This window comes from Numida meleagris, chromosome 1 (assembly GCF_002078875.1).
Source record: "Numida meleagris isolate 19003 breed g44 Domestic line chromosome 1, NumMel1.0, whole genome shotgun sequence".
Taxonomy (NCBI): Eukaryota; Metazoa; Chordata; class Aves; order Galliformes; family Numididae; genus Numida; species Numida meleagris.
In genome coordinates, this window is record NC_034409.1 from 6,304,368 (window position 1) to 6,327,143 (window position 22,776).

General features: G+C 41.6%; 1 protein-coding gene across 1 annotated transcript; it reads left to right on the plus strand.

Annotated features, from left to right (window-relative positions):
• Window positions 1-18,948, plus strand: DHTKD1 (dehydrogenase E1 and transketolase domain containing 1). The gene is made up of 17 exons (XM_021384368.1): window positions 1-229; window positions 2,110-2,265; window positions 2,994-3,205; window positions 5,370-5,564; window positions 5,901-6,170; window positions 7,035-7,206; window positions 8,797-8,995; window positions 9,845-10,157; window positions 11,178-11,262; window positions 11,862-12,001; window positions 12,484-12,634; window positions 13,832-13,938; window positions 14,971-15,135; window positions 15,509-15,591; window positions 16,631-16,800; window positions 17,217-17,302; window positions 17,769-18,948. Exons 1-17 carry the CDS (start codon window positions 67-69, stop codon window positions 17,868-17,870), a joined length of 2,769 nt encoding a protein of 922 aa, XP_021240043.1. The 5' UTR covers window positions 1-66; the 3' UTR covers window positions 17,871-18,948.

The window sequence follows — 22,776 nt, forward strand, 5'->3', positions numbered from 1 at the left end:
CCCCTCCCCGGCCGGGGGCGTTGGCGGCGCCGAGCTCGCCGGTTGGCGGTGGGCAGCGCGGCGGCCATGGCGGCGAGCACCGCGCGCTGCGCTCTGTGGAGATGGCCGTGGCGGGACGGCTTGCGGCGCTGGTACCGCACAGAGCGGGGTGTGTACGGCTACAAGCCGCGGAAAGTGGCAGGAGAGAGCTCGGCGGAACCGCGCGGCGCTGGGGCGAGCGGCAAAGCAGGTCGGGTCCGCCAACACACCTCCTGACACAGCGCCGGGCTGAGCGGAGGGCGGGGGACGAGCGGCGTCGCGGCAGTCCGAGGCGCTCGGGGGCAGCGCGGGGCGAACCGCGGCTGCGGGGACGCAGCACCTGGCGGGGCCTCTCGGGGAGCACGAGTGTGAGGGAGCCGAAGCGTAGCAACGGGGCGGGCGTGCTCTATCTTTCTATCTATCTTATCTACGTCTTTTCTGTATGCATACATAGTATTGTGCTAGGATTAGCTTAGTACAGGTAATGCTCATCTGTAGCAATGACTGTGGTGCTTTTAGGTCACTTTTACAGGACAGAAAAACAATTCCAAGCAGAAGACTCGAAGTTTTGAAGAAAGGTTGAGGGAGCTGAACTTCTTTAGTTTGGAGGCGGCTCTGGGGGAGACTGCACTGTGGCCTTCCAGTGCTTGAAGGGAGACAGTAAGCAGGAGAGGGAGTGACTCTGTACACGGGCAGATAATGATAGGACAAGGGGGAATGGCTTTAAACTAAAAGAGGGGAGATTTAAGCTAGATGTTAGGGAGAAATTCTTTACTCAGAAGTGAAGCACAGGCTGCCCAGAGAAGCTGTGGATGCCCCATCCATTGAGGTGCTCAAGGCCAGGTTGGATGGGACCTGAGCAGCCTGAGCTGGTGGGGGCACCCAGCCCACGGCAGGGGTTGGAGCAGGGTGGGCTTTGAGGTCTCTTCCAACCTAAGCCATTCTGTGAAAACTGTTGTAGGAGTGTTGTCCTCACATTAACAGCTAAGGACATGCTGATGTGAATTACACCCTCTTGTTAAGCAAGAGGAGTGTTGATATGCTTTTCTTACATTTTGTAAATTGCTTTTAAGTGGCCTTCTTGCTAAAAGTGTTGAGGAAAAACACATTTTAAACTTTTCCATGTTATTCATTTGTAGCAGATTCTGCTTGCAGTCTATTTTATTGGTTTACAGTTTGTCTTGCTCCTGCAGGAGGGCTTTGTTTGGTTTTTTTTAGCAATTAATGTCAAGACCCTGTCTTCCTGACATCCCAGCAAGGAACAGGGAATTGCAGGGAGTATGGTCAGTCAGTGAAGGAAATAAGATTTTGCCCACCAGTACCTTGCCATTGTTGAGTTGGGTGTACCCGTTACTGTAATGAGATTCAAAGCAAAATAAGGTAGCTTTACATATATGTGCTGACTGACAAGGGAACCATGGGGAGACATGGACATGTTGGAGTGTGCCCAGAGAAGGGCCACAAAAATGACTCAAAGGATGGAACACCTCCCCTGAGAGGTTAGGCTGAGAGAGCTGGAATTATTCAGCCTGAAGAAGAGAAGGCTCTGGGGAGACCTGGTAGCGGCCTTTCAGTATCTAAAGGGGAACTATAAGAAAGGTGGCAGGCTTTAGCAGAGTCTGTTGTAATAGTACAATGGAAATGTTTTCGAACTAGGAGAGGGTAGCTTTAGATTAGGTATAAGGAAGAAGTTTTTTACCGTAAGGGCAGTGAAACACTGGAATGAGTTGCCCGGTGAGGTGGTGGATGCCCCATCCCTGGAGACCCTTAAGGTCGGGCTGGATGGGGTGCTAAGCAACCCGGTCTAGTAGGAGGTGTCCCTGTTCATTGCAGGGGAGTTGGACTAGATGGCCTTGAAAAGTCTCTTCCAACTCATGATTCTATGAAATCTAGAGTAAACTTGCTTGAAAATTCCATTAGTGACGAGATATAGCAGTCTGATGAGAGGCGCTCTTGTGGGATGATAAAGGTGAAAAACGTCTTTCCAGCCAGAACTTTGAAAGTTATCAAAGGGCTGAATACTCACGTGTTGGTGCTATAAATGCATTAGATGGGAGCACATGCAATATTCTGCTTTCTTTTTGTGTTTAGTTGACCATGCCCTTGCTCGTTTAATAACTGCATACTCTGAACATGGACACAAAGCAGCCAAAATAAACCCACTGCTTGCTGGGCAAGCTGTTATGAACATGGTACCTGAAATCCAAGAGTTGACTCAAGTTCTTCAAGGGCCTTTCATTACCACAGGTAAATGCTACCCTCTCACAGCAAATTTTTGTCGTGGATGATTTATTAGGAGGCTGTGTCATCTGCAGAGGAGCCAAATACTTAGTGGAGGTTCAATCAGTAACGTATTGTTGGATGGAAAATTGTTAACTTTAGCCTACTTACATGTTTGTTGCACAGATTGTCGTGTAATGAATGGATACCTTCTCACATCATAGAATACCATTAACGTTTTTAGTTGTACTTAAATCTACTGAGGTTATACATTAATTTGTCGTGTTGCTGTAACATTCTATGATTTAACATAGTTTTTGAGACTATAATGAAGCTGATGTGGTGCTTGATTTTTGTTTCTCACCGTGGCCTTGAAAAAATGAGAGTCTCGCAATGCTGTGTATCTTCTCCATCTACAAAACAAGTGTTTGCTTACTTCTGATGCCCATGGGGTTGGAGCTGATTTCTCTGAGCCGCAAAATGAGTACTGTACTAAGTCACAAAAACAGTGACTTGGTGTCATTCACATTAAAGTCTCTCAGAAAGATGTTTTGAGTGCGTTGCAAATAAGCATGAGGCCATTGCATTAATACAACACTGAAGTATGACTATAAATGTTTTTATGTGAAGGAAAGGAAGCCAAGGGTATGAATCTGTACTCCCAAAATATTAGTGTAATCGCAAGATACCGGTTTAGTTCTTAGTGCTTCCACCTATCTCCCCACAAGTGACTAATAACATTTATTTCTGACCAGGGCTTCTCAACATGGGAAAAGAAGAGGCCTCCCTAGAGGATGTGTTGGCTTACCTTGACCATGTGTACTGTGGGCATATTTCCATAGAAACAAGCCAGCTTCCAACCTTGGAGGAGAGAAAATGGTTTACTAAAAGATTTGAAGAACTGAAACAAGAAGCATTTACTACTGAAGAGAAGAAGCACTTGTGCAAACTGATGTTGGAGTCACAGGTACCTTGTTCACTATTACTTGATTTAATTGAATTCTGGAGTCTGTTGTGGACCCTCTAATGCTCTGGGCATGGTCAACACAACAAAAGAGTCACTACCCTAAAAGCTTTGGCAGCATGCAAGAGGGAGAAGTGCTAGGTTTTTCCTCAGTGAAGCGTGATGCACAAATTCAGGAATCTTCATTGGAGACTGTTGCTGAATTTACTTTACATCCACTATTGAAACATTTAGCAATATCTTTTTAATCTGCATTGATTTGTCTGGAAATTATTTGTCGGAAAATATTTCCATCCAGATCCAAACTCAAAAGTCTTTTAGAACAAATCAGAACATGTATTGTTTGTGAGATATATTTGTATAACGTAAACTGCCTGAAGACACAAATAATGACCGTACTAACCCATGAATACTCGATCTTATAAACTGAGATTCTCTGTGACTAGAGGTCTGACAACTACATATACTGTATGCTTAATGTTACTGATGGAACACAAAGTTGGGCGTACCTCCATGACACTGTGCCCTGTTTCCTTTTCACTCTCAGCCACATCCCTATCTTTTTTACTAGCTTTAAAGCACAACATCTCTCAAAGTTTTGAGAGAACAAAACAGAGTTGAACTGAGGTTTTAGTCATGTAGCCTTTCAGCAAAGAAACTTTTGTTCAAATAATGAAAAAGGGAAAGATTTATGTACTTGCAAAGTGTGTAGAGACAATTAATACAAATATTTCTATACTGTGAAAAACGTTCTTTTTTTTTCCCTTCTCTCCCTGCTGTATCCAGAAGGATGGAAGGGTAGAAGAGCAGAATCTGTGAAGGTGTCCCTGTTTCCAGTTTTCCAAGTGGAAGGAGTGTTAAATGTAATACAGAACAATGACTAAACAGAAGTATATGGCACAACTTATATTTTTTTATTGCCTTCTTGGCAGTTAAAGGAATTTGTCTCTGAGAAAGGAGGGTGAAATGAGGGCCCATAAGAATCACATATTACCCTCTGAATGACTAGAACTGTACTTAACAGTGTGGAATTGAACCGATGTGGAAAAAACACTTGTGTGTGTGATTAGTTTTGTATATATAATTCCTTAGAATTGAATATTTATTAGCTGGAAGTTGATCAGCAATGGGCTTGGATCTTTGGCTGTGGCTCAGTCTTCCCTTCTCAGTTACAGTCATCATTTATTTTCAGTTTTCAGTTGCAAAACACTGCAGACACTTCTGGTGTTTCCAAAACTTTGTCATTTAAGAGAGTTGTCTAGGAGTAGATGAATGGAGTGAGTGAAGTGGAAGGAGTTTAGCTTGGAGAAGAGAAGGCTCCGGGGAGACCTCATTGTGGCCTTCCAGTACTTGAAGGGAGCATGTAAATGAGAGGGAGTACGACTGTTTACATGCGTTGATAGTGATAGGACAAGGGGGAATGGTTTTAAACTGAGACAGGGGAGGTTTAGGTTAGATATTAGGAGGAAGTTTTTCACACAGAGGGTGGTGACGCACTGGGACAGGTTGCCCAAGGAGGTTGTGGATGCCCCATCCCTGGAGGCATTCAAGGCCAGACTGGACGTGGCTCTGGGCAGCCTGGTCTAGTGGTTGGCGACCCTGCACACAGCAGGGGGGTTGAAACTCGATGATCATTATGGTCCCTTTCAACCCAGGCCATTCTATGATTCTGCAAGTGAAAGGGAAATGAAATAAATACAGATTCCTTTATTTTCTTTCTCTCAATAATTATTTTACTTATGTACTAAATATTGTGTCTAATGTAATCAAAGTGAAACTCTGGTTCTCTAGCTCTTTGCATCTCAGGATGGCTAAGGTTTATGCTGTAAAGTAACATCATTCTTTAATTTTCACCAGAGAAATGTAAACTGTTAATGAATTTGTAAGTTGCTCTTGTTTATTTCAGTAGCCATCTCCTTCCATGTTAGATAGAGCCAGTTTGGTCCTCAATCCTACAGTTTTCTGCCTAAGAGGAAAAAGGCACTTTCTCATGCTCATCATAGGTTCTGATCTTAGGCTGTAGGGGTGGAGAATTAGCTGAGACTTTCAAGGGTTATGCTTACATTTGTGTGCCTTCAAGATACAGACATAAATGGTTTTTCAGTGTTACGAATGGAAGACTGCTGCTTAAAGTTGCTTAATGCTGAAGTTCTCCTGTTTTTAACAGGAGTTTGATCGCTTCTTAGCCACGAAGTTTGCTACAGTGAAGCGATATGGTGGTGAAGGAGCAGAGAGCATGATGGGTTTCTTCCATGAATTGTTTAAGATGTGTGCTTACAGTGGCGTGACAGATATCATTCTTGGAATGCCTCATCGTGGGAGACTTAATCTTCTCACAGGCTTACTTCAGCTTCCACCTGAGGTAAGAGATTCACAATCTTACTGGAAGTTTCTACGTGTCTGGTTTATTTGCAGTAAATACTGCAAAAGACAAACTAAATGTTTGTCTTGTGAATGCTGGAGCAGTTAAAAACAAAAAAAAAGTTATCTTTGTGAGAGTGTGTTCTCTTCATATCAGTACCTCTGCCGGATTTCCATAGGAGACTGGTAAGAGGACTCTATGAAATGTGTTTATGTGTTGGTATCTGAGGCATCCTGGCTGTCTCAAGAGTGGGAGAGCATATAAGTCTGGAAACCTTTTTCCTTTTTTGTGTCAATTAATCGGAAAACAGATTTAAACAGGTTTGTTTCCGTGCAGCTCATGTTCCGTAAGATGCGTGGTTTGAGTGAGTTTCCAGAGAATTCAGCAGCCATCGGAGATGTTCTCTCCCACCTGACATCTTCTGTGGATCTTGACTTTGGTTCGCACAGGCCGGTGCATGTCACCTTGCTACCCAACCCCTCACACTTAGAAGCAATCAATCCAGTGGCCGTGGGCAAGACACGAGGAAGACAACAGTCTCTTCTCGATGGAGATTACTCCCCAGAGAGCTCTGCACAACCTGGAGACAAAGTTATTTGCCTGCAGGTATTTTGTTCATAACTTGTAGCTGATCTTTGCAAGACTTCCTAGACTAGAACGTGAGCAGAAATGCTGTATATAAAAAATACCATACAAAACTGAATTACTGTAGAATGTGAAGAACTGGGATCTTCTTCATGAGGGGAGAGAAAGGGAAGGAGGATGTTTAGGTGACATATATGATGATATTGGCTTTTAAACAATTCCGGTTTCTAGATTTCTGGAGAAATGATTCAGCTTCCTTCCTTGATTTTAATACCCTGCACTGAGAGCCACTTTTGCATTAAACCATTTAAACTCTCACTGCTAGCCTTCTTTTAATTAAATGAGTTTTGAGAAGAGCTAACAACAAGGTTGAAAAATACACAGAAGGACTTAGAATTTTGTCATTTTATCATGATGCTGTTGAAATAAGTTATTTTGTGCTGTCTGGAATTGGTTTTACTTTTCCCCAGTTTCTTTTCCACTTCTTTCTCTAGTGTGTCTGTTCTTCTCTCTGATAAGGTGGGAGTAGGTATGAATCATGGTTCACCACTATTTAACTTTCAGCAAATAGTGCAACAAATCCTATGGTGACTGGCTTGCTGTTGTTCCCTGGTCAGTGAGTTGGTACTTACAGCAAAGCCGCAGCTCTAGGCATGGTGCTTGCAGTCACCAAGGCACCGGTGGGTCAGTTTAAGATATTGTGGGTCTGTTCCAAGTAGGTGGTGCATCAGGCAGTCAAGTACAAATCATGAAAACAATAGTCTGTAAGGGGTTAAGAACTGGACCCAAAAATAGGTATTGCATAGTGAGTTACTGTTTCCTGAATTTTGCTATTCCTCCGATGTTTTCTCAAATGAGACTTTTCCACTTTCTTCCCTAATGCAGGTTCATGGTGATGGTGCTTTCTCTGGGCAGGGGATTGTTCCTGAAACACTGACCCTCTCCAATCTACCACATTTCAGAGTTGGTGGGAGCATCCATCTGATTGTTAATAACCAGCTGGGCTATACCACTCCTCCAGAGCGAGGAAGATCATCACTGTACTGTAGTGATATTGGTATGTATCAGAAAGAATAAGGAAGTCTTCCTGTTATATAAGAAAGGATTTTTAACACTAGTGTGAACACTTGCTATTGCAGTGGGATTTTATAGCAAATGCTATCAATGTTAGGGAATTACATTAGTCTATATTTATTTTGATAATGAAATAGAAAATCAAATTATTATTGATTATTGCCTCCTACTAGCAAAAATTCAAGTGCTAGGAGTATTCCCTTTCCTATCTACTCTGAGGTAAAGACTAACTATCAGGGGAAAATCCTGTCACATTTTTACAGGATTTAGCAAAATATTTGTAAGACTTAGGTGAAGTCTTAATAATATTTTCACTTAATTTTTGCCATGTCGTTGACAGCTTTTAAAAATGTATTGTGATGGAGTATGTCATAGATGTGTTTTCAATATATCTTTAATTTTAATGAAAACCATTCCACTGTGTTTTCTGAGAAAGATTTATTAGTCAGCTTCTCCTTCATTTTCCTGGTTTGCTTGTTGTCAGGTGAACTTGTTGAGCTTTTAATTGAAAGATGAGACTCATGCCATTTCTAAACTTAAACTTAGAAGGCCTTTGGCTTTGGACTGGTCTGTCTTAATGATAAATAGATGTGTTGCAATTGATCAGACCACAGACACAGTAGTTTTTGTTCCTTTGTGTATGTTTCCTAGAATTTAAAATACACTAGTGTATGTGTATAAGATTTAATGTCGGGTATTTGTCTTACAGTTTCATCAAACCAGGCAAGTAGATTCATTAAACCTATTAAGGTATATAGCCACTATTATGAATTCTTCTTTTCTCCATTCTTAGTGCTTCTTTCTTCTTAACCTAGTTATTGAGGGGTGTCTTTACCCATTTGGACTTCAGGATTTTGTTAGGGAGGAAGTATGATATTGGTCAGGAGTGAACCATCTTAATTTCCCAGTATTTGGGCAGTTAAATAGAAGAAGAGCACTCCACTGCTGAGAATATTTAAGTCTGAACTCACAGATTGTCATACAGGAAAATATGTGAAGACATTTGGATTTTGCAGTGTTCTCTTTAATGAGAGCTCTCTTTCCGCCTGGAGTAGCAGTGACCAGAATGACTATTAACGAGCAAAAACATTTTGTCCTAGTGGACAAAGCTGGACATGAGCCAGCAGTGTGTGCTTGCAGCCTGGAAGGCCAACTAGATGATCTTTAAGGTCGTTATCAACCTAAGCCATTCTATGATTCTACATGAATTCACAGTAGTGATAATGAAGTAAGAAAGAAAACTCAGTTTTTGTTTGACAGAATCAGTCAAGTAGTTCTTTCTCATTCCGTGAAGACTTTCTTCTCTCTCCTTGAGAAGAGGTAGGAATTTACTGCTGATAAAGAAGTTGTGTTCAAACTATGACAAATACAACTGCTTGAGTCAATTGCACTTTCTTTCAGGGATAACTCCTACTCCTTACTCCAGTTGTCATCACAAAGAACATCTTTTGTAGATTTGTTAAGTGTGCTGTGCACTAGTGTCTGTAGTTTTCTGCTGGGTATGTCTGTGTCCATTTTCCTTGAGAGGGGTTGAGTGTGATTACTGTTAATCGTGTTTTGAATCCCTGGACAGGTAAAATTGTTGGATGTGCAGTTATCCATGTCAATGGGGATGATCCTGAGGAAGTTGTCCGTGCCACACGACTGGCAGTCGAGTACCAACGCCAGTTCCGCAGGGATGTGATAGTAGACTTGCTGTGCTACAGACAGTGGGGCCACAATGAACTTGATGAGCCATTCTTCACCAACCCTAGCATGTACAAAATCATCAGGTAAGAGTAGCAGCACCTGATGGGAGAACCCAAAGTGTGCTTTTATATACATCTGGTCAGTATTGCCCAGTACTGTAACAGAAATCTTTGTATACTAGAGATTCTTTGCCATTCTGTCAAGATAAATCTTAAGTGTAGTTAGACTGTCAGCGGTCCCTGACTAAGGTCTGATAACGAGGTATTAATAAAGATAACCACTAGTGTCAATTCTTGAACATGCTTCTTGATGCCTCTTGGAGAACAATCTTGCATATAGCCCTTGGATTTCAAATTCACGATTGCTCGTAATCAGAAGGCAAAGTTGTCTCCTATGTACCAGGGAAGGGTAGGTTATGTGAGAGAATGTGCAGGAAGCCTGTACAATGTGTTATGTCTTCTTGCCTGTTCCAATGGATCCTCATCTTTACAAGCATTTCAATAAATTTAGATTCCATCTTGGTCCCCAAAGAATAATATTGGCCAATGAATTCTGGTATTTTAAGTGGAACATTTATGGAACTGGGTGCTTCGATTCTCAGTTAATCCTGAAATCCCACCATCAATTTTTCTGAAGAACAATGCATGATTGTACAAAGCCAGTCTGAATAAGAGGATTTCTTGACTGACTTTTACCTGTAGCTGCCAGCTATAGACACTATATTAAACAAAGGACTGTAAAGCATGAATCCAAGAGAATTATTGTTATTCTGGAAATGTCAGGAAAGAAAACTTGACCCAAATGAGTATAATGCACTAGGTCATCATTTATGTTAGTTTTCTGTTGTACCTAACAGGAAGGAAGGTATTTCCCTGTTCTGAAATGACACTATTCAGGCTTAACGTCTATGGGTTTGATTCCCTCCCCTACAGATCCCGTAAGAGTATCCCAGATACATATGCAGAACACCTCGTAGCTGCTGGGCTTATGACTGATGCTGAAGTATCTGAGATAAAGACAACCTACTATTCTAAACTAAACGATCATCTTGCCAACATGACTTTGTATAGTCCACCTCCTACCAACCTGCAGGCTCACTGGAAAGGTTTGGTTGAACCTTCTGCTAAAATCACCACTTGGGACACAGGTATGCCAATACCACTTCTGCAGTTTATTGGAGTCAAGTCTGTAGAGGTGCCTGGAGAACTCCAGATGCACAGCCATCTTCTAAAGACTTATGCACAGGTCAGTTGAGCACAAAGATACTTCTAGTCTCATTGCTTAAATGTTCAGCCTTTTACAGGGAAAACCTCCAGACGCAGCAAGGCTGCCAATTAAAGAATAGCACAGTTTTCTCTAGGAAGAACAGCTTGTTCCCTTTTTCAGGCTGGGATTATGCCATTTTTTCTCCTAGTTTTGAAGAAAAATATCTTCTTCCCCATATGTGGCCATATACTTAATTCTTAATTTAACAATATTTTGTTACACTGGAGAAGAAGCCTGTAGAAAATACCGTTTGTTGTTCTTACAAAGAATATAAACCAGTGAAATAAATGACTGTCAATTAAACTTTGAGTTCTTTACAGGAGAATGAAACAGGAAATTTGTAACATGTGCATTACTGGCTTAATAAGCTGCTTGTGTTTAGGTGTTTTTATATAAATGCATAGAGGGGTGTCCAAGTTTGAAAGTTGCTGTGTTTCATAAGTAATAAGATTTTGTGAAATAGCTACATTGGTTTGGTTTGGTTTTGTGAACATTTCACTTGGGTGAATGGTGACCAGGGGCTGGTGTCTGGTCAACAGCTATAGAGAGGCCATGAGTTGAATATCAAAAAAGACTGAAGTCTTCCCAGCCCAAGGCAAGAACAGCGCAGCTGCAGCTCAGAATGGCAGAATTCTGGAGACTGAAAATACTTATGCCTGGATCTTTCAGCAATATACCAAAAGTTTTTCTAGATATTCCCTCTGCTGTCCTCAGATTTTTAATATTTTTAGATTAAGATCTAAGCTGTCAATCCACAGTTCGTTGACTGGGAAGGGAATGTGTGGGTCCTACGTGGCTTTGTGTTCTGCAGGGCAGCCTTCGTCAGGCTGAATTAAGAATGCATGTATTTCAAACCAACCAAAGCTGGCTGCAGGAAAAACAGTACTTTTCTCTGTAGGTTTTTTTTTTTTTCCTTCACTTCTAATATCAATCTATGCTACAAGGCATACAGATTGGAGAAGGCAAAATAGTAATTTTTTCCCTTGTTTACTTGTTTAGTCAAGAGTTCAAAAAATGGAGGAGGGAAAAAAGCTGGACTGGGCAACAGCTGAAACTTTAGCATTTGGTTCCCTGCTGAGCCAAGGTAAGAGGCAACTAGATAGCAAAAACATTTTGTCTGCTTTTGATGACAGTGAAGTATACCACTGGACTTTTAGGTATTTCTAAGTCCAAAGACTGACGTGATGCATGCATATGAAAACTTGTACAGTAGTAGGAGAAGGCAAATATGTTACTATCCTGTGTGTTACTATTATTTTAGATTGGGTGATAAATGTCTTTAAAGCATTGTTGTTTCTTCCCACCCCATCAAGAAGATGATGCTTAGTGCTAAGTATGTGAACAAAGCATGTGACTTCAATTGGCCCTCCTGTGCTCCTGCCTTATGTAGTGTGTTTCATGCTATGATTAATTTTCCTTTTTCTCAAGCCTAAATTCCTATCTGTTTATGTGTGATACAAGATGCCTGTATTTTGCAGTTTGCTTCAGCAAACTGAAACACCCCAAAACAATTTTTGACTGGAGGGAGGAGAAATGAAATGTGAGCATCTCTGCAAGTCGGAGGGGAAAAGAAGGAAAGGATGTAACAAGAAAAGTGACATTTTGGAAATGGGGAGTTATTTTTCTGTGTATTTTCTTCTTGTATGGTTTGCTAACCCAATGTGTTGCTTATTGCTTGGAAAGGGTTTAACATCAGACTAAGTGGACAAGATGTTGGCAGAGGAACCTTTAGCCAACGACATGCGATGTTGGTTTGCCAAGAAACAGATGACACTTACATTCCTCTGAATCATATGTCCCCAGACCAGAAGGGCTTCTTAGAGGTAGGTTCTGTGTTACGTGAGGCAATCTTCTTCAAGTTGTGCTGAAGGAGAGCATAATTTAAAGCTGCTGAGGCATATGTATGTAGCCTGGCAAGCCCCAGATATGGAGGCCTGAAACCTACCTGGATTAAGGAGAGACTAGCAAAAGGCAGGTTACTGATTTATGTTGACCTATAGCAAAGTTATAGTTGTAGTGCATGGGTAGTTACCCTCTTCAACAAGGAATTCTGCTTTAAGAGATCATCTATTATTCTTCTTCCCTCAGTATCTTCATTCAGAAGCAAAAAAGGTGTGACCATGAATTGTCTGTAGAAGAGCGTGTCCTCAGTGTTCCTAGCACTAATGTGCCTGCTTCCAAAAGTTCTTAACCTTGGGTTGTCAGAGAATCATAAAATGGCTTAGGTTGGAAGGGACCTTAAAGTTCATTGAGCTCCAACCCCATCTTTCTCACCTGTCCCTCCCAACAATTTCCTTTCTGTTAGGTGAGTAACAGTCCCTTGTCTGAGGAAGCTGTACTTGGTTTTGAATATGGAATGAGTATTGAGAGTCCTAAGTTACTGCCAATTTGGGAAGCTCAGTTTGGAGACTTCTTTAATGGAGCCCAGATAATATTTGACACTTTCATCTCTGGAGGTGAGTGTACAAGAAACTAATACATTTGCAATAAATTATTTGTATTATTAGAAAATCCTTCAGCTTTGCCCATAAAAGGGCAGTGTGTTGAGAAAGGAATTGTTTTCTCAAGAAGCCTTGTGCGCTTGCCTATGAGATCCCAACTTCTGTGCAGTTTTTCTCTGATGACATTCCATGTAAAATGAAAGACGCCATCCTTGACAGGAGATAGTCATTCTGAAAGGACAGTTGATGTTAACAGCCTTTCTTCCCCTTTCTCCCTCTTTATTTTACACTGTGTGTACATGTATTTGGTAGCTTGTTAGGATGTACCTTTCCTTCTTGAAGGATCTCTTATAATTCCTGGAATAAGACAAAACAAACAAACAAGGAAAAAAAACACAAAAAAATGCTTTGCAAACAACATCTCAGTTTGACTAACACTTTTTCTGAATGCTCAGATATTGCAAAAAGACCTTTCACAGGTGGAACACGCTGAGGAAATGTTCAGATGGATTTCTAAAGTGGAATTTCTTGTGTGTAAGTCTCCAGAGCACTGGCATCTAGCCTCAGCATCTAGCCTTAGGCCTCTTCCATCAGTCTTTAATCACAGATGGAAATTGTTAGAGGCCTTGTATATCCCACTCATCCTCAACATGTATTTAAGGTCAGGATTAATTGCTTTCTGGATTTGACTGTAATCTCTTAGCCCAGGGAGCTAGCCTCTTCAAGCATTGCTGTATTAGCTAGAACTGGCTGACAGGATGCTGCCTACTTCATACTTGCACAGGACTAAATGATCAGATACACATAAAATATGCAATGAATTATGCTTAGAGGTCTTCTTATTGAGGAGAGTTAGCAGTGCCAATGCTTGTTAATGAAGAAGACGATTCTGTTAAGAGAATTTTTGCATAATATGGTGATGTTTCTGACTAAGTTTTAAAAGTTTCACTGTTTGACGTGCTGCCATACGTGCTCTGGAAGCCCGAAGTTATATGACTATTTCAGGAATTTCAGATCATCTTATGTGTGCCATTTCATAGTTGTGAATCTCACTGCTAAATACAGCTACATGTTTCAGGGCTGTACTTAATGATGTGGAAATTCAGCTATGTTCTATTTTCCTGAGTAGCTCATGCAAAGTACTAAGTGTTTTAGGGCTGTATGTTCTGTTGAAATATTTTTTTTCCCTTCTTTCTCATTCTGTGTTTTTAGGTGAGGCCAAATGGCTTCTGCAGAGTGGGATAGTAATTCTTCTTCCCCACGGCTATGACGGTGCAGGCCCTGAGCACTCATCGTGCCGGATGGAACGTTTCCTGCAGGTAACCTGCTTCACATCTCAGATTCATGTATTCCCCAACCTGTGCTCTGGGAGTTGCAAAGTGCAAATTCACGACGAATCTGCTAGTGATATCAGAAGCTGGAGACAGGATTGTACAGTAGGAATGGGCTGGTCTGAAAGTGGAGAAGTAAAGGGAACTGTGGTGAGGAGGTGCAGGTCTGGAAGTGGTGAGGAAGCGGTTTTGATTTAAATGTTACAACAGTTGTGGTGCAAGACTCTGAACTTTGTGATAAATGCTTGTTGTTCCATTTAGATCTATCTCAGCTGCCCAAATGAGTGTGCGGTAATGTGAAATTTTGCCATGTGAAAATTTCATAGTGTTTGCAAAAGCCTCGTGCCCTCTGCACATGCCTTGAGTGGCATGTGTTTTGGTGCTGCCTGCTGTCTCTTTTATGATTGTCACTCTTCAGCAATGCCACTATACCACAGAATGAGTCCAGTTGAAAGACAGTATTGCTGTATTGGAAATAGCAGGCCTCTAATGGAACTTCTTCCATAAAGCATTTTGGGGTTGGCGTTGGAAACAGGCAGCCACCCTCTTCTGCAAGCCACTCACAGATCTTCCCAATGTGCATAGAACATACAAGCAGAATGCTGGGCACTTAAGTAACAGTAAGTAAATTTGTGGCACGAAGAAAAAAAATTCACTGTTGTGCCATTGTGACGGTAGTGAGTAAATGAAAACCTTTTTGACTGAGTAATGGGTTAGGGAGAAATTTGCAGCATGCTTAGTGGTGCTGTCATTCTGATAAAGTTGTCATGACCTTCAACTGTTAGAAGAACTGTCATGCCTTGGTTACAGTGTAGTCGAAGGAGGCAGTTCAGATATAGTCTTACTGGGTAAAGGCTAAAGCCTTTTCTTGTCTGAAATTGCTCTTCCCTAGCAATCGGTGTTTTAAATGAGATATTTGCTCTTCTGTTCTTATACTAGTAAAGTGCCTTATGTGCCTAGACACTTGCACATTTGTATCACTGCTTCCTTCTTGACAAAATTCTGCTGTGTTCCCCTTAGATGTGTGACAGCTCAGAAGAAGGAGTTGATGGGGATCGGGTGAACATGTCAATTGTGCATCCCACTACTCCAGCACAGTATTTCCATTTACTCCGGAGGCAAATGGTCCGAAACTTTAGGAAACCTCTCATTGTTGCTTCTCCGAAAGTGTTACTGAGGCTTCCTGTAAGCTGGAGAACTTTATCTTCCTTTTTCTTTTTTTTTCTTCCTCTTCTGTGTTCTTGTAACCTTTCTTTTTGTTTTCCTCTGTGTTCTCTGTGTGTTTTGGGTGAAATCAATGGAGTTTTGCCTGTTTGAGGCCAGATAGGTTGAGGGTTTAAGGTAGGTGGATGTGAGCGTGAAGAAGGATTGATTCTTGGTCCGATGGTGTTCTTCAGAATGTTACCATTCTGTCTGTCTTCTGTGGGAGTGGAAATGGGAGGGATAGGGAAGACTGTATTCTTATATTTAACAAAACCCTGTCTCCGAATCATCTCCCCAGCTCTGACTGAGATAAAAGGCACCCAGGTTTGGTAACTTCCAGCTCTTCCCCATTTAGGCTGCTGTATCAAGTTTTGAAGAAATGGCTCCGAGAACAACATTCAAAACTGTCATCGGTGACTCCTCAGTAGATCCTAAAAGGTAGCTCTGCTTTCTTACAGGAAAAGCTCAGAAAGGGAGTCCTGTCCCTTTCTGCTACCTACGTGACTGTTGGGGTAGGGGAAATATTTGCATGATGGGTGACTTAGTGTTTTACTTGTTTCTCTCCTTTTCCTCTGCGTCCTTGTTGGTAGTAAGGCTAACTACCTGCATAATAGTGAAGTGTTCAGACTTTCCTCCCTTGCCTCCAAAGTGAGGCTGTTATCCTGCTTGCTAATCTGATGGATGCTATTGTGAACCATTCCCATTAGTTAACGTCACTGGGAGCAGCTGTCATGCAAAGAGATGCAGAATTTTTGTTCTGCTGTTGAAATGCTTGAGCTGATGAAGTGAAATTAGGGTAATAACTAATCGTTGTGTGTGTATTGTCTCCCTCCTGTTAGATACTATTTTAGAGAGTCCTGTTCACAAAAAGCAGTTCTAGCCTTTAAATTTTTCTTTCCTAATGTTCTTTCTTGGTCCCTGTCCTAGCAGTACTCAAGTCTGTCAGCATCTCAGATGTTTGCATTCTTGCCCATGATCACAAAGTTGGATGTATCTTAGCATCTTGGTTTTTAAGTGGAATGGGGAGGCACAAAGTATAGGATTTCTCTTTCTGCCTTTGTCCAGTAACCTTAGGCAGATAAGACCTCTCTGACTGCTGGAAACTATTGCATATCTCCTAAAGGTAGTTCCTCTTAGATCTGGAAGAGAATTGTCCTCTGGGGTTTATTCTCTGTAGAGAGGGCACTGATGGCTAGCTTTGACTGGGTTTTTAATTTTTAGATAGTTAAGGCAAAGTTAAAGCTGAAGAAATGAGAATTCTGGGCTCTGGCCTACTGTGCCCACGTGTTAGTTTGTCAGCTGTTGGATGAGAGTGGGAAAGAAGGGAAAGCAAAGGAGAAAATATGGTTTAGGGTAGCAATTTAGTTCAGGTAAATTGTATTCAAAGTTTGGCTGGTTGTTTTTGTTAAGGGTGTGAAACTGTTCTGCATAGACTTTCTGTAAAATACTAAACTTGAAAACACTTATTTTTCTTTAGTGTCACCCGTGTGGTGTTCTGTTCTGGTAAGCATTACTATGCTCTGGTGAAGCAAAGAGAGACAGTAGGAGAAAAACAACACAACACAGCTATTTTAAGACTTGAAGAACTGTGTCCTTTCCCACTGGAAGCTCTGCAGCAAGAGCTGAGCAAATACACCCACGCCAAAGGTAAGCAAATTGTTACGCTTTGTTTCTGGACTCTTTGAAATCTGTTGCTTGCCTTCTAGGATGAAGAGCTGAAGTGATGTTTTCCTCTTTGTTCTTCCTCCTATGCATCTAGTGTTTCTAGAGTGAGATGATACAAATGTTTACCACTTGTGCTAAAAGAGTTGTTCTCTCTGCTGTTGTTAGCTTCTATAAAGCACTACTAAAAAATCAGTGTGAGTATACCCTAATGGTGGGCATACTTTTGGTTTGACTGCAGCAAGGTGTGACTTGCAATGAATTCAATCTGTCAGGATACCATTCCAAAGACAGTGCCAAGACAAAAGCAGAGGTGCTACAATAGAAGGAAAAAAAAAAAACTGTTTTCTTGAGCTGCTGAAATGATGTGCCTTTGTAATGTACCCTTATCCTTTCTTTAGCCTTCATCTGGAGTCAGGAAGAACCACAGAATATGGGTCCTTGGTCCTTCGTGTCTCCACGGTTTGAAAAGCAGCTGGGAGTTAAGGTAAGATGTCCCCATGATGCTCTGGGTTTTAAAATGAAGTTTGAAGCTATTTACTGCAAAATTCTGTGATGCTTACACATAAAACTAGTCCTAGTGTCTAAACTGCATGTTCTAATTTAAGCTATTTAGCTTTTTATGGAACCCTTTACTAGCTATGAGTAGGCCTGGAGCTTTCTTTTGCCAGGTGTTCAGTCTAAATAGACAGGATGATGAAAGACCCCAGGTAGAAAACAATATGTTTAAGGTGCCACAGTGAGTAGGAAGAGAATCTGAAGCTGCTTTTTGCTGTGGCAGATCATGCAGTATAAAGTTCTTGGAGCCACTGTCTTCAGGAAATGGAGAATAACTTCCCGAAGTACTTCCAACTGGAACTGCACAGTTGGGGATCAGCATAGAATCAGAGAACCTCAAGATGTGGCTCTGTATTTGTGCTTCATTAATTGCTTCCTCCTGGCTCTCATTTCAGCTCCGACTTGTGAGTAGACCTCCTTTACCAGCCCCAGCAGTTGGCATTGGAACCCTGCACCACCAGCAGCAGGAAGACATTCTTACCAACACATTTACCTAAGCTTTCAATGGACAGACTACTCCTGCAGTCAGTCATGTTTGTTGCCTTCCTCCTGCAAAGAATAAAAGCCAGAACCTTAGGACTCTTAATCCTCCAAAATGGGAAAAAGAATGGAACAAGTTCTGTAATGGTAAAGCAGTTTTTTTAACGTAGGGGCATACCTAAGGATAAGAGCTGATGCCTGTTACCCTAGATGGTTCTTGTTCCTTTTTAGTATTTTCTACACAAGACTTCTTAAAAATTTAAAAAACAAAAATGCAGTCCAGGGAGCAGGTCAGGGAGATGGGTTAAAAATACCTTGTATCAGGTTGCTTACCTGCCCTGCGCCCAGTTCCCTGGTAATGGTGCATGTGTGGAAATGGTTTCTCCTTTCCACAGAGGTGTTAGTGCTGTTTGGTTGAATAAATGCTTCCCCATGCCTGGGAATGAGCCACTTCTATAGCAGAGCATCGTGGATTTTCTCTTTTTTTTTTTCTTATGGACCTGAAATCAAATCTGATGCAATTGTTGTTTGACAACGAGAATCATTAAAGCCATATTCCTGGGGGGACCTTGCAGTATGGCCCCTTTGGGCACTGCTGTTTCTCTCACCAGGAGAATCAGTGCTATCACATCAAGCTTGCAGAGTTGGAGGCATGCTGCAATGAGGCTCATACTTTATTTTAGATGTGTTTTGTAGAGGCCAAACCAGTTTCTAGAGGCTACCCTAGAAAGTGATGCTGCCTCCTACACAGGAAATTCTTCTCGGGGCTCCTCATCAGTTTATTTGTTGTTTCTGAGGGCTTGCTTCTACTCAGTTTCTTCTTTTGTGGTCCCTAGTTCTCACACAGAATCTTATGCTGTAAGAAGGCTGAAGTTGTGACCAAGAGCAACTGAAAGTCCAAAACTGTGGCAGGTAAAACAGAAAAGTGAAATAGGACAGGCTGTAAAGAATTGAAGGGGCACATGCTGAAAGCTGTAATAGTGAGGCCTCTTTTGAATACACTAGAAGCTTGAAGGGTGAGAGATGGGAGAATTAGGAAGTCAATGGGGCTTGTAAAAAAAAATCTGTAGCAAAACAACAACAACAGTCTCATAACTTATTTTGGTTTTGTTTTCCCTTTGTCTGAGTTCTCATTTGGAGGCCTGCTGGGAGATTCCTGATCAAAAGGCTTTTTATTTGCAGTGAAAGGAAGTTACTAAAACAGGCTATGGAAGAAATAAGTGACATAAATTGAAGGAAATGATAGGAGAGTAATCATCCAAGTTTTCTGAAAGAGCTCAAGCAGATACAGGTGTTCAAGCCACATGAAGTTCCCAAAATGCAGACAGCAGACAAAAGCTTTCTGGTTTTACTGCCATGGCACATCTCAAAATCTTGTGAGAAAATCAATTTGTTCACAAATTGATGTATATATTTAAAAAATATATATATGGTTTACTGCCTTCCAATATATTTATTAGCTAAGAAAAAGTGAATAAGAAACTGAAATAGAGAACTAGACTGTGGACAGGTAGTAAAATTGTGGTCTCCTACTTGTTAATTTGAAGCCTTTCTCTCCACTTGGAGAAGTATAGACCTTGGAAGTGTGTACAGTTTGTTAACAATAATGCTTGAGTCATCTTTCAATTCGATGGTCAAGGTTATTCCTGCATGAAAAGAAAACCTTTACGAATGGAAAAACTAATTCTAACTCAAAATGCTCAGTGTCAAAGAAGAACCCTAAACACCACAGACTGCAGTAAGCACAAGGGTACCTCATGCTTCTACAGTGCTGATTTGAAGGTTTCTAGAAATATTCTCCTTGTACAGAGATGAAGAAAGGCTGGATATCTTGATGTTTGTGTTTTTTTCCTCTAGTAGGTTTCAAATCTTTGATTTTTTACGAAAAAACAGTGTACAGTGTTCTTCATATGATAGTAATCATATGAAGAACACATCATCAGATTCGATGGGGCTTTGAGCATCCTGGTCTAGTGGAAGGTGTCTCTATCCATAGCAAGTGAATTGGAACGAGATGATCTTTAAAGTTCCTTCCACCACAGCCCATTCTAAGATGTAGGTGTATGGCCTGTTGGCTTTGGAGAACTTCTGCTCAAACAACAAGGCAAGGTGAGCAGAAGAGGAGAGACACAGCAACACTGTATTCAGTTGAGCTGAGCCCTCACATGCAAAGTGACCACAAAACTTCCCCTTCTTCTCCCTGCTTCTCCTGAAACCCAGCTTTTCCTTCTAACTAGAGTAATTCTCCTTTCCTGCACAGATGTGAGGACTCAGTGTCTAGTTAGAAGACTAGTGCAGGTGTCAGCTAGAGCTCCACAAAGGATTTGTAAGGTCTAAGGTCCTAAAGGCTCTGTTCTACTACTGTTCTGTTCCTTCTGCTCATGTGACTTTTTCAACTTAATGCGTTTTGAAGAAATGCTGAAAAAGCCCTTTACCTGCTTGTTCCCAAACTGCCCTCCCCTCCCCTCAAGTGAGACACTTGTGCAGAGCATCTGGCTGCAGCTCAGCAGTCAGAATGCAGCTCCTGGCACTCCCTGAGGGGAGGTTTCAGCACAGGTGTCATCTGGGGAAATAAATCAGACTTTATTGGGTAGCAGCAGGTAAAAGACCAAAGCATTGAAGTTAAGCAGGAGAATAGTGAAGATAAATGGCAAAAGGAGATAAAAGCTGCCTGGATCAGTTCCCCACCACCCCATCCAAGCTGCTCTGAGGGACAGTTTGGTATCTTACCCTAACTAACTCACACATTCATTAATTCTATATGACCCAGAAGCAACCTCTATAATCTCTGCGCTGTAGTCTGTTTCATGTAACTTCTTCAGCACATCCATCATGGTGACATGAAGTCATGTTTCTTCCACTTTATTCTAGCAAACTGCAGAACTTTTTAGACATTCTGATTAGCTTTATATAATCAAGATACATCCTGGTTTAAAATTCAGAAATTTCCAGGGATTTCTTACTATGGTTCCTGAGCAGTATACTCTTCCATGTAGAAGTCACTTTTGGATTGGAACTGGAGCTCTGCCTGTCCTTTACTGTTTTTATCCTTGAATATTATCTAATAGCAGCTGTACTTTCACAGGGATATGGTTACATTTTGTCTGGATAGGGGAAAATACTTGGGCATATACTTTGGTTTCTCTGAGACCTTGTCTAAATGGGCAGTTGTCGTGCTTGGTACTTTTTGTATAATTTACCTTTCATACTCTGCTCACAAAGAACTTCTGTATTAGTAAGGAGAAAAAAGAGGCAGAAGAGCAACACTGCTTTGGCTGCAGCTGTAGCTAGGAGAGTTATATGGCACAATCATCAGCTTTGACTCCAAACTGACAATAACGTAAAAACCATTTTCTCACTATGACAATACACAAAGGAAGAACAGACCCAGCATTCTGAGTTGCACGTTGCTTAAACCTGACCTCGTTATACACCACTCACACACAGGCAATGCAGGTTTATCTAACCAAGTGAAGGATGCTTGAGTGTTCAGAGCCTGTTTTATCCTCCCTTTGGGAGCACTGTTACTGTAGTGCTGCTTGGCTAAATGCCCCCAGCCCAACGTTGCTGTGCCTGGGTAGGGAAGGGACAGCTTTGGCTCCGCTCTCTTTGGTATTGCTGATACAGAATTGTCTGCAGAATACTGCTGTTTTGTGATGGCTAACAGCTACCAGGAGCAACACACAGTCCTTGCTGAGTTAGGCATTAACACCGTTCCCCCACTGATTTTGGATGTACACAAGGCTGTTTTCCTTCTGCGTGCTGTGCTCAGCTCTGCATGCAGACTTGGCTCGCCTTGCATGAGTGCTGGTTTGCTTTTGCAGTTCTGGGACTAGCTGCCTTTAGGGGGTTTCAATGTGCACTTGTTCAGACTGGGTACCTGCCCCTCCAAAATGCTGGGCAGTGAAGGAAGCTCTTGGGCTTACACCTGATAGATCACTTATACAGCTTTTGCAGTGATAATACTGGTAAACTTATCTTGCAGTGTCTTAGCTGGGAAGGTGTCCTCTGGCAAAAGCAATGAATTTGTAAATCTGCACACTGTACTAAAAAAAATACTGTGAGTGAATAATTGAAAAAGAATGGGTTTGGAAAAGGAAAAAAAAGGAAAGGAAGGGAAAGGAGAAACGTGTGTTACCAGTTGCTCTTGTAAAGCAGTAAGAGGAAAACGATGTACTCAGTTTAAAATCATTTCAGAAAAGAGGAACAGAAATTTTGAAAGCTTCAGAATGAGGGTGCTGCTTGACAATGGGAACAAGTTCCCTGTGCAGGACACGCAATTCAGGAAAGTGCCAGATAAAATGGTATACAAGTTGAGTGAGTGGTAACAGAGTAAGGCCCAGTCCTTGGACAAGAGGAATTTGTGGGTTATTAAAAAAAGCAGAAATGAAGCTCTGTGTGCTGTTAGTAAAAAAGCTATCAAGAAAGAGAGAAAGTGTTGCAGCACTTTTGCATTGTGGCACATGGTATGAAATGTTGAGGTAATGACCAAGAAGTTAAGGACAGATGTTCAGGATTTTCAGTTGGAAGTGCAAGGCTGGAAGAAGAAATAAAGACATCGAAGGAAAGAGATGTTAGGTTGAGCAGTTAATTGAAGGCAGCAGTAACTCTCAGTTAAAAGAAGAAAACAAAAATATTTTAGAACAAGTGTTTCATTAACAGAACCCATGTTAATTGCAGGAAACTCTCTGAAGCTCAGACCATAGAATCATAGAATTGTTTGAGTTGGAAGGGACCCCCAAAGGCCATCTAGTCCAACTCCTCTGCAGTGAGCATGGACACCTACAGCTAGATCAGGTTGCTCAGAGCCCCGTCCAACTTGACCTCGAGTGTCTCCAGGGATGAGCTGTCCATTACATCTCTGGGCAACTCATTCCAGTGCCTCTCCACCCTTATTGTAAAAAATTTCTTCTTTATATCCAA

Bases quoted from the DNA above. Each gene is read 5' to 3' on its own strand.
- DHTKD1 (XM_021384368.1), top strand. From the start codon at position 67: ATGGCGGCGAGCACCGCGCGCTGCGCTCTGTGGAGATGGCCGTGGCGG. The intron at 3,206-5,369 runs GTACCTTGTTCA...TGTTTTTAACAG, and splicing joins AACTGATGTTGGAGTCACAG to GAGTTTGATCGCTTCTTAGC. The intron at 16,801-17,216 runs GTAAGCAAATTG...TCCTTTCTTTAG, and splicing joins CAAATACACCCACGCCAAAG to CCTTCATCTGGAGTCAGGAA.